Source organism: Ostrinia furnacalis, unplaced genomic scaffold, assembly GCF_004193835.3.
Source record: "Ostrinia furnacalis isolate ACB-3 unplaced genomic scaffold, ASM419383v2 OfSCF6076, whole genome shotgun sequence".
Classification (NCBI taxonomy): Eukaryota; Metazoa; Arthropoda; class Insecta; order Lepidoptera; family Crambidae; genus Ostrinia; species Ostrinia furnacalis.
Window position 1 is genome coordinate 39290 of NW_021136315.1, and position 12292 is coordinate 51581.

The 12292-nt window shown below is 41.7% G+C and overlaps 1 protein-coding gene across 1 annotated transcript; it reads left to right on the plus strand.

The window, feature by feature from the left end:
- Positions 1-5766: 5766 nt before the first annotated feature.
- On the plus strand, positions 5767-11212 carry LOC114361987 (syntaxin). The gene is made up of 7 exons (XM_028317222.1): positions 5767-5912; positions 6520-6627; positions 7966-8059; positions 8706-8957; positions 9864-9937; positions 10626-10874; positions 10957-11212. The coding sequence occupies exons 1-7, from the start codon at positions 5877-5879 to the stop codon at positions 11026-11028; spliced, it is 885 nt and encodes a 294-aa protein (XP_028173023.1). The 5' UTR covers positions 5767-5876; the 3' UTR covers positions 11029-11212.
- Positions 11213-12292: the final 1080 nt, after the last annotated feature.

Consider the following 12292-nt stretch of genomic DNA (forward strand, 5'->3'; position numbering starts at 1 on the left):
ATTTTTACATGAAAATGTACATATTTAAAACACTAGCCAACCTGGCAACAACTACAACTACCTATGTGAATGGTGAAAGAAATATTTTTAAATCAATCCAGTAGTTTCCGGAGCCTGTTCAATACAAACAATCAAATCTTTCCTCTTAATAATATTAATGTTACTGTACGAGTAGATAATTCATTAATTAAAATCAGGTATTAATCAAATTAGGTCCATGTCTCTATAAAAGATAAATAAAACTAAGTAATATTAACATATGAGCCAGTACAGTCAGCATCAAATAGGGCTATTCGTAACACCCAAAATCGTTAAAAAGTTTCTCAACCTGTCTTCTATGGTTGCGTTGTCAATTTTTGGCCGCTTTGGGTGTCACGAACTATTTGACGCCAACGTTACGTGATGTGATGGGAAAAATTCAAATACTTAGTACTTACCCTGCAATCCTATGCAAATGTTCGAAGACCTCCCTGTCTGTGATCCTGTGCCGGTAACCCGTATTACGAAACGCGCTCAAAATTCGATTCAATCTCAAACGAAGTAACTTATGTCTCTACGTCTATGATTGGTGGCATTCCAATAGTAAATCAATCACAGTGTGGATACATGAGTGTCGTTTCATAATGCGAGCTGCAGTCTTTTGCCCGTTCTGCCGTAGGTATTCCGTATTCCACATGTCTATGACTATGTTCACCTGGGCGAAGAGAGTGGAATTTTTGGTGTTCTCCTAGGTATCACCTCTGAACCATTTCATCCAGGTTCATTTTGCAGGTGAATTGATGTGACGTGACATTTATTTATTTATTTATTTATTTACACTTTTGCACATATAACTGTACAGTGGCGGACTTAATGCCAGGTGGCATTATCTGCCAGTCAACCACAGGTCGAGCAGAGAGACTAAGGCGGTGTAATATACGTGGACGCCTTTGTTCGCGTTGGAATTGAGTCATACAGGTGGAAGGCGACTTTTTTTTATAAATTTTGTGAATCTATTAAATATTAAGCTGCCTGTTAATTTCATAGTATAAGCTTGCTTTATAAATAAGGTGAACGAAGGCCTCCTCATGATGGTGAAGACACAAAAACCCAGGGCACAGAATATCCCGGGTGAACGGTATTCCGGTATCAGGGTGAACATAGTGGAATAAGCCCGTGTTTCGGATTCGTCTGAAGCCTGTTTATTGCTTAGTACTGCCATCTATCGTTCTATCAAAGTATAAATACAACCATTAATAAATATTATGAAAGGATAGGTTGCTAAACGTTCATACATTGATACAAGCCTCGCGTAACAGAATCGCTAGATGGCGTTACTAGGCTCGGAAAAAATAAAATTGTCCAAATCGACAGATTAACTTTATTTTAGTGTTCTGTAGGCCTAGGATGCGCGCCGCGATAAGCGGTTATCACGCCATTTTACCGATTTTGCCCATACATTTTGACGTCGATACAGTATTTATATCACGGCACGTGCACGCATCCTAGCTCGGCTGACCTATCTATACAGGGTGTTGATTAATTAGCTTATTCTGATCACGAATCAGTAAAAAAATTGACTTCGAAAAAAATTAAGAAAAATACCCATTTACTTAATTCTAGTCGTCACATCAAATGTGTTTTTTAACTAGTCGGTAGATGGCACTTGTTACAGCACACTTCACCCAATAAAGTAGCGCCATCTAAGTAACATTATAAGTGAGAGTAAAACACATCATGTGGAGTACAAGGTACCGGCGGGACGGCGCCGCGACGATAATAAGTTTTACGGAAGGCTTTTAAAAACCCAATACACCCGTGACATTAACAGGGCGGAGCCACCATCAATACCGGATCACTGGTTTCGATTTTTGCCATGTTTGAAACCATACTCACATATAGTTAAACGATGGTGGCGCCACATTGTCACTGAGTTTGGTGGGGCATGGGGCCACGATATCGCGGTCGAGCAGAAATACTCGAAAACCAGTCCGCGCTTCTCTGCAGTGTGCAACTTTGGCGTTAGAGGGAGCCACTAGTTTTAATGCCATCTAGCGGACAGCCTCTAAACTTATAACAGTTACAATATTTTTCATCAACTTATATACTTTCTAAGTGCTTTGTTTACAACCTAGATGGGGTAAAACTAACAATATTACAATGACAGGTAACTGTATGGAGGTGTGTCTGATAACTGTATCTGAACTGAAAAATTATGATGAAATACCTATATTCAACCCAATAATTAATACCCAATTAATTATTTAAGGGTTAATGAATATAACTTAGTTTGAATTGTTAACCCGACATTGACTCTACATTAACATAAGGTTGGCTGGTAGATAATACATTATACAATCAATTCCGACAACTTCACAATAATGTTGTACTTGGTGAGCTTTCAGATGTTTACTACACTATTTTATTTATGTGTTACTCGACTTACCTAACCAAAGTTACATATCTACTTATATTAGATGAACTAACGCCAAATGAATTTGAATGACGTCGCCCATTTCCTTTCAGTCAACCTTTGTTACAAGTAGCAGTGTTATTTATGCTTGTAAAACGTTGCCGGTAAATCTGTAAAATAATTTCCAATTGTTAGGAGTTTTAGAAAATCTTTGAATACCTACTTAACATCTCTTCATGTACCTAACATCTTTTCGCACAATTCAAAAAGACAACTGTACCACGACTGTACCTACCTACTACGAGTACTTACGCCCGTATTCACAAACGATGCTTGCTTATGTGAATGCAAATCGAACGCACAGTGTTGAAAAGAGCTCTGTGATTGGTTCATGAGTCACCCTGGGCGTCCACTCCACGCGCACAGTAGAACCTCATAGTAATGTGTGAATACGGGCGTTTGGTAACGAGGGGTCAATTAATAACATTATTTTGATGAGGAAGTACTAAATTGAATAATATATGTAAACTCATTCATAGTCCATGTATTTTGTTAACTAGAGTTCAGGCTAAAAATGTAGAGAATTTTGCGGTTCAGGTTCCTTATTTGCATACTGATTGCGTCATGTACACACAATATGACACATGAGGTACTAAGATACAAAGAAGATGTGCGCCGACACTTGCGGCGTGCAGGCGACGATGCAAACACAAGGCATCGGCTGTAATTGGGCTGATAAAGTGTGTCGGAGCGGAGGTGGAGGGCAGCGCGCGATACTGCACGTGTTTACTAAACAAGCGCGGCTATGCGCGCTAATTTAACTGTCTCTTAATTACTATACAAACATAATACCTGTTTCTCTTGTCTAAAAAAGCGGTGATAAAATCGGCGTTAATGTTTCGTGTGTGTAAATGATTAGTGTGGTTACCCCACTGTCATTGAACTAGTGTAACTAGTAAACTGTTAAAAAAATGAAAAAAAATATGCGGAATCAACTCGTAGTTTTCATAATTCTGTTGGATTCATGCAAGTCACTGACTTCTGTTATTTCATGAAACTTAAGAAACAAATACTAGATATTCCTAAGTATTGTTAGGTGTCGCGTAAACACACATCTCGTAGGTACTTCATTGCGCGAGGCCGCGATCTGACCCCTCGTGTGAACCCAAGTTCCTTGAATGACAACAGAACACGGTTCATTTACAATACATCACATAACTAGCGATCAATTACCTAACTAAACTATTAAACAATATAGTTTGCGTAGAGCAAAGTTTTATTTTTAATTAAAAAAAAATATTTTTGTAACATAATTGGATGATAGAAGTTTTACAATATTAATAGCCTTGTAAAATATTACTGAACCAACATTGCAGTGACTAGGACGCCTCACAACGTTGAAGATCACTTGGCACCTGCCGCCTGCCGCCTGCCCGCAACAAGACATTTAATTTTCCAGATGCGATAACAAGCAGCGCAAACAAATGACACACGCAGCAATCCGCGACGAACCAACACAAGGATACAGGTGATACAGGTTACCTTGTCATCTGAGCCTAAAGTGAAATTAAGTCAGTATCGAATGCAAAATAATCCTAAGCATAATGGGGTAAGGGAGTGGGGAGTACTCTACACTCTCTCTCGCTCTTTGACGATAAGCGGAAACAATATTAACATGTTGAATCACCTGTAAAACTTAGACCAAATCATGTTGCTCTGTAATATGTTTTCACACATGTTTATGTAAATAAATATCTTTATCTTTTTCTTCGTCTCCCGTATGGCGATATGCGTTTCCACGTTTTCCAATGTCATCATTATTAATATCAAGAAAAAAAGAATATTGTGCTATAAATTCTGAGTGTTTACTGGCGTGTGTATGAGTTCTGATTAAGATCTACAGGAAAATACAAGTTTTCCTGTAGATTGTATCATTTTCCATAATGTTTTCTTCGTAGGTGATATAGCTGCCCGGCAGAGCCAGCGAGCCTCGTGAAAGAGTAATCCCACCAAAAACATTCTGTAAAAAACTAGCCAAGTCTCGTTAGAGCTGCTTATTTATCTCTAAAAAGTAATGAAATCTAGACAAAGTCGTGCCAAGTCTATGATGGTTACTTACTGCGATTTCTTTATTATTATAGTTAATGTTGTGTGACTTGGCCGTTGAAGGGTACAAAATCAGGTGCCATCATGACATCATTGCACCAATCTGTCGCCAGAACCGCTACCCATTGACGATGGAAAATTGCCACTTGGAAAACGTTGATTCAATAGCCAGTCAATTGTAGGCTTAATAAAGCTGCGTATTTCAATAATACTTGTGTATCATTATCATAATTAAGATTGTTCAACGGCCAAGTCACACAACATTAACTATAATAATAAAGAAATCGCAGTAAGTAACCATCATAGACTTGGCACGACTTTGTCTAGATTTCATTACTTTTTAGAGATAAATAAGCAGCTCTAACGAGACTTGGCTAGTTTTTTACAGAATGTTTTTGGTGGGATTTCACTTCTTTTTGTAGAAAGTGGCATAATTATAATTTAACGTCGTCGTCTTTTTAATAATCCAATTTGAATCGGCGTAGTGTGCGCACTCCCATAATACATGCCCATACTGATCAACAGCCCGACTAAACTATCGGCCGACGAAAAATCAACGGTGTGCGCCTACTCTAACACCTAATTATCGACATTTTTTTTTACGATATTAAACAAATTAACTCAACGACCTTTAAAATGAACAAAATCAGAATGATTGGTTTAATAACTTAATCATAGCGAACCTCACGATAATAAACGAAATCAACGAAATTAAAACTACAACTAATCGACGGGGGGTCTAGAAAGGAAAAAAAAACTGGACACCGCGGTGCAGAAAATCAACACTCAAAGTGCTAGCGCCATCTAGCGGTGAGCGGTACAGGCGAACACCACGGTGCCGGTGTGGCGCTAGTAGTATTGATTATGTATGAATGTGGTGTTACTCCAGACCTTCGATTTTCCTAGTTTTTATAGTTTTCTCTTTAAGTGGCCATTAAACCCTAACTCTGTACCAAATTTCAGCTCTCTGAGTTTATGGGAAGTACTAGTTCTATTTTGATGATCATCAGTGAGTGAGTGAGTGTCATAAATGCGAAACTTTGCTTTCGCTTAACTTCGGAACTAAATGACCTACAGACTTGAAATTTTGGATTTTAACTATGTGATTATAGCTTAATAGATGACGAAAATTTCTGCGTTATGGTCTTATCCAGAGGTTCTCAAATAGGGGCCTGAAAATGCGGCGAAATGGTTCCAGTAAAGGATGGTACGGCAGTGTTTGCTTCGCGCTCGACTTGGCGGGGGCACTGCCGTGCCCCCAGATCTCAGGTGCGAGCGGAGGATCGGCCGGCCGCGGCCCGCGCGCGCTATCAGCGCCGCTTATCAGTGCGCGATTAGATCCCGCCGCGCGCGCACCGCCGTCGCGCCACGCCCGGCCATGAGGAGCAAGGACCGCCTCGGCGAGCTGCAGCAAGTGAGTGCCTCCTCGAGCCTCCGACGTCCTTCAGCTCTATCATCGCGTTTGTGTGGTTACATTTCAATGAAAATGGGATTACTCGAATTCTTCTGAAAATACGTGAAATTTAGCAAATTGTGTGTGTGTGCTGTAAGGATCAGTGGTTTTTTAATTGTGAAAGGCGTTTGTTTAGTTATGTAACTGTAGGGATATTGTGTACCTATACAACAAATGCATTTGTAGTGCAAAATAATGTTGATATTATATTTAGTATAAACCCATCCATACTTACGGTTACTCGAGTGCACGGCGTGTGAGCGTGTTTAACCAAGTGTTTCGCAGTTTGCTCACCTTTGTCAGTGCAGGTGTGACCAGCAGTGCGATCAGCTGACTGTCATATTTGTTAGTTAAAGTTCAAAGCCAACGGCTTGTATGTAAATTACAGGAACCACATTCGTTTCAGATATCTAATCACACCGAACAATGTTAGAGGGCTGAAATGCTAGTCAACTGAACTAAATAATTATTGCTCTGAAGCAATTCTAATATTGACATAGTGAGTCCACACTTGCATTCGAAGGTACGTGATACGTTGGTGAAGTGGTTTGTGTTTTGTGTGCCGCAGCTGGCGAATGGCGGCGTGTACTGCGCCACGGTGGAGCCGGCGCCGCCCGCCGCCGCCGCCGCCGCCGCCGCCGCCGCCGCCGCCGATGTTGACGACATGTTCCTGGAGGTACGTCGGTAGTCCACTTTTGACACCAAGTGGACTCCCTAAGTAATATTTAAGTTATCTATAGTTGAGTTATCCTGTGCAACTCATACTCCATACATCACACATCTCAAAAATGTCACTCATTACAAATGGATAATATAATAATATTTAGATTGTTTTATCTGGTGTAGGTATACTCGTATTGCATCCACAATAGCCACAATATAACGTCTAGAATGATCCCGAAATTATAATGTCTACTCGAAGATAATTATTAGGCCAACGCCGACTACGAGTTTGGCCGTCTACTTAGTCGACTAGCTGCCTGTACATCACAAGATTAAGGATGTTTCCTGGGCAAAAATGCAAGAGATTTAATTAGTCCGTCAGGTAACTTAATAAAAAATACTCGACACGTATTCAAACTAGTGAAAATTTAAAGAGATAAACCGCGCCAAAAGTCAAAAGAATAGGCCCGTGACGTCAATGAGTGCTTAAATGTGCAACTTTAAATTGTTTTGCTTTTTATCAAAAGTAAACGAGTTCCAAGACTTACGACAAAATATGAAATGTGATATTCCAATTTTCAAAAGTAGGTAAATGATGCAAGCTTGATATTTTGTTTATCTCAATTTTAGATATTATATCGTGTTTTTTATTACAAAATATGTAGAACTAAGTAGAATGAATACTAACGCTTTTGTAGTTAATAGTTTTAATTATAATTAATGAATGTGCGCGCGCACTCACCGCGCGCGCTCGTTGCGCTGATTAGGACCATTAAAACTTATAACTAATGTCCGACATTCTAACACTGACCACACACTGACCATACCCTTCATTGCGTTCATAGGACCAACTAAGTAGGACTAACCTTTTTTTGTTTCCATAAATGAACATTTCCTTAAAAACCACTTTTTATAAAAAAAATATGACTAAAATATTGATAAAAGTTCACTATTATACTAAGAGTCAAGTTTTCCGCAGGTATGATGATTTTAACTATTTAAAAATCACCGTTTTCAACAAGTACCTACGGCGTTTTTGGAAATATATTGGAATTTATTTCTGAAAGTTTCTACTTTTTTAAAACGTTGTAGGAAATTAAATTAGGATATAACACTGATAGGTAGGCGTTTTGAATAGGTTATACGTAGGCGCGCGGACACGATGACGCCATGCGGTTTTACTGCGCGTAGCCGCATATTATTCTATGATAATGTCATACTTCTATTGAGATTTATTACTTCATTATTTTACTAAAAGGCGAATGCGTCTAGTCAGTATCAATACAGTCGTTCGTTCTATCGAATATTGCGTATGAGAGAAGGTAATGGCAATGCACCGTCTCGCTTGCAGGTGGAGCGCATGCGCGCGTGGGTGCACGAGCTCAACAGCAACACGCAGCTCGTGCGCCGCCTGCACGCCGACCCCACCTACCACACCAACCGCCGTGAGTACACTGCTTCACTGCTGGCTGCTTTACAGGCGGCACTTCACAACATTTTCTTGTTTCGACTCGTCCAACCAATAAGGAGGACAAAGCTATCGTCAATTGTGATTGACTTCAAGTTATTTTATTTGTCTGAATTATATTAGTACGGTGAAATGGTTACCACAAGGTGGACCGACGACCTCATAAAGGAAGCAGGAAGGCGCTGGGTGCAGGCCGTACCTACCCACCGGCCATTGTGGAAATCATTGGGGGAGGCCTATGTTCAGCAGTGGACGTCCTATGCCTGAAATGATAATTGTATGAGCCCTTGACTGGTCCATACATTAAATTGATGTATCTTGGGTGATCTTGATAATAACAACACTCGAAGACTTGAAATACTTGATTTACTGTTTCGACTTGATACAATGATGTAATGTGTGTGCACACTAATAAAGGCAGCAGTGAACTAATCGTAGATTTAACAAAATAAATAATGTCAACTAGCAAAGCGTAAATAACATTTGGTTTTATGCTTGCTTGCAATAAACTGTACTTTGTACAATAATGATGATATTTATAGGAACATACTGAAATGCATTGGGAGAATTATTTTGCATTGTAAAAGATTTAAACACTACCTATATTGCTTTTACATTTCCAGACTTACAAGACCAAATGGATTCCGTGATCACGCAGTCCAACGGCGTGGGTTTGAAATTGTGCGGCGCGCTGCGGCAGTTCGAGGCGCGCGTGGCCGGCGCGGCGCACAGCAACGACGCGCGCGCGCGCATCGCACGCCTGCAGTACGCCTGCACGCGCCGCCTCTACGCCGACGCGCTGCACGCGCACCACGCGGCGCTGCGCGCGCTGCGCGACTCCCAGCTGCTGCTGCTGCACGAGCAGATCAAACTCAGTGAAGTACTACTCCATGCTACCCCGCGCCGGCCTGCGGGCTCTCCGCATGCTCCTGCATATCAGCCATCATTCAGTACTTCCTCCTTTATAGTGAAGACTGGTGTTTACATTCCACGTTAATATTTGCTCCGCTTCTGCTCTTCTTCTTCTGGCGATATGATTCTGTGATACCGACTTTGATTCATAATCGTGAAAATAAAGTGGGAGTGGGAGGACAAACTATTGGATTTTGACCTGAATACGAGTAGATCTAAGGAGTAGTAGAGTTCGGATAAGATCCGAATCGAGTTTATTTAGGTCACCGGATGAGATTACTGGCATCATACAGTCGTCAGTTCATTCGCGGTCACAGCACAAGGCCACGGCGCGTTGGTAGAGTCATCGCCCCAGCGTTCCTAGATCGCTCGGACGTGTTAATGGGCTGACGCGGAGAGGGTTCAGCGCAAGGCTTCCCGCGGAGTGCAGCGGCGGAGTCAACGTCCGAGCCGCGCGAGGTGAACGCCCACGCGCGTCTAGTGCCGCGACGCCGCCTCGAAGCCGCCGCGGTGCCGCTGCTCATCCGCGACGGTCGAGGCTTGCTTTTTTTGATTAACCTCAACTATAAAAATATAATTTCTGCAAAACCTTACTTAGTTACCAAAATATTATTTATAGACCTGATAACAAGATGTTGAACAGTATTTATTTACAAAAAACATAATACCTGCATGAAATTCGTTTTTTTTATAGCATAGATAAAAATGTGTCGTTATCATCAATCAAAGAGAGGGTTTATCAAAAGCCGTACCCTCTTGAATTATTTGACTTTGCTACATGCAAGCAAGTAATGTTGTTACAGATGATTACCTACACCTACTTACCTAAACAGTTTGTTTTTACTTACGTGTTTGTATACTTATTTCAGCTAACCTGACGATATCGGACGAAGAGTGCGAGAGCCTTCTGGACTCCAATAACATTTCGCTGTTCGTCGACAACGTGAGTCCCTCCCTCCATTGCGCTGGTTCACTCGAACCAAGATTACCGAATACAATGCGATCCCGAGCTCGAGTCCCGTCCCAAACTGGCCATTTCCGCACCTTTCTAGGTCAACATTCATATCGAGTGCATTTATCTTTTTCGCTGGTAATCATTTTTATTAACACGCATTAGCGGTTAACTCGTTAAGTGGACCGTTCCAAACAACGCTATCGCGTTCACGTCGGGTGGGATCCGAGAGAATGCGTTGGGTTTGATACTAATGATGAGTTCCTATGACCTGTCACTTTTTTCATAAAACCGCGGCTACAGCCCGTGTAGCCTGTAGTCCTGCATTAAGCGTGTGTAGTTATTGCAATTTACCACAGTAAAACGAAAGCGAATGAGCTTTACACGTGTGGTGGCTCGCTATTGTTCGTTTTTTAAAACTCAAAAGTTTTGATAGAGTTAATATGGCTGAGTTGCACCACCTAACTTTGACCGTAACTATGGCGATAACCGGTGCTTTTTGTATGGAATTTGACAGATTTTTGACGTTTGTCAAAGTAAAGTAAGATGATGCAACCCAGCCTTACACTATCGTTCGTTATGTGCATGTCCACGCACACACATAAGTGAAAGCTCAGTCGCCTTCATGAGTCGCGAGAACTATACGAGGTGGTAACGTGCAGGCGGCGTTGTGTCGCAGGTGAAGGCGGAGACGGCGGAGGCGCGGCGCGCGCTGCGCGACGTGGAGGCGCGGCACGAGGAGCTGGCGCGCGTGGAGGCGGCGCTGGCCGGCCTGCGCGACCTGTTCCTGCAGCTGGCGCACCTCGTGGCCGCGCAGCAGGACCGCCTCGACAGCGTGGAGTACTACGCGCTGCAGGCCACCGGACACGTGGAGCTGGGCGGCCGCGAGCTGCTCAAGGGCACCGTCAGCCACGCCCGGGCCAAGAAGGTACGCGGGGTCTGATATATCGTCATTGTCGAGCGATCTAAAACGATTAGATAAACTTATTTTGTTCTCAACGTGTTTTCAGAAAAAGCTCGGCTTGGTGATCTGCATGGTGACGGGGATAGCGATAGTGCTCCTGGTGCTGATCGCCACGTGACCGCCGCGTGACCGCGCCGCGCCCGCCCGCGCGACAAACGAACTAGTCAATACTGTACTATGTTACATACGAGTCACAGTCATCGTGACATTTAATTTAAGCTATATTAATTAACTAGCGGCCGCCCGCGACTTCGTGCGCGTGGATCTCGTTTTACCCCCCCTTCATCTATCTTACGCGGTTCAGATTTTTTCATACAAATGTTTTTTTTGAATATCCTGTTGTAACTAAGCTTTAAGTTTACTAAGGTACCTGCATGCCAAATTTCAAGAGTCTATCTTACGCGGTTTAGATTTTTTCATACAAATGTTTTTTCCCACTAACTCCCGTTCCCGTGGGAATTTTGCAATATCCTGTTGTAACTAAGCTTTAAGTTTACTAAGGTACCTGCATGCCAAATTTCAAGCGTCTAACTTAAGCGGTTTAGATTTTTCGTACAAAAGGATTTTCCCGCTAATTCCCGTTCCCGTGGGAATTCCTAAGTATCCTATAACCTGCCCAGGAGTATGAAGAATAATTGTACCAAGTTTCGTTAAAATCCGTCAAGTAGTTTTTGTTTCTATAAGGAACATACAGACAGACAGACAGACAGACAGACAGACAGACAGACAGACAGACAGACAAAAATTTTACTGATTGCATTTTTGGCATCAGTATCGATCACTAATCACCACCTGATAGTTATTTTGAAAATATATTTCATGTACAGAATTGACCTCTCTACAGATTTATTATAAGTATAGAAGATATGAACTGAACAATTTGAAATAACATGCAAGTACGACCTAATTATGGCCGACTTATAAATATTGCTGACGTACTCAGTATTCAGAAATAGACCGCTTCAACGACAGTGATTAGCATAGGTAGGTTATGTGTATCATAGCAGGATGGAGCCAGGATAAGTAAGTAAATGACATTATTAATCTGTGTTTTCGAATCCCATTAGAATTGTTATCATTAGATAACTCGCTAAACATCAGTGTGCATGAGTTTACGTTAGGTGTACTCGCTCGCTAGCTATCGCTAGCGAAATAATCGTCAAAAAAATCCAGATTTCAGTTCTTGAAAGTAGCCGGTAAGGGCGCTGTACAATCTTCTATAGGAATGAATTTTTTTTACGCAGTTACGCACACCCAATGTAAACTCATGGTGAGCACACTGATGCGATGACAGTGACATACCCACCTGCCTTCTTCTACATTAGTCATTAGTGTGACCCTGTATAAAGTGCAGCCAAGATTTTTAGTACAACCTGTGCAAC

What these genes read in the sequence shown, in the direction of transcription:
- LOC114361987 (XM_028317222.1), top strand. Translation starts at nt 5,877, where the DNA reads ATGAGGAGCAAGGACCGCCTCGGCGAGCTGCAGCAA. An exon ending in CACCTACCACACCAACCGCC is followed by an intron (nt 8,060 to 8,705) that starts GTGAGTACACTG and finishes TTACATTTCCAG; the next exon opens with ACTTACAAGACCAAATGGAT. An exon ending in GCACGAGCAGATCAAACTCA is followed by an intron (nt 8,958 to 9,863) that starts GTGAAGTACTAC and finishes TACTTATTTCAG; the next exon opens with CTAACCTGACGATATCGGAC.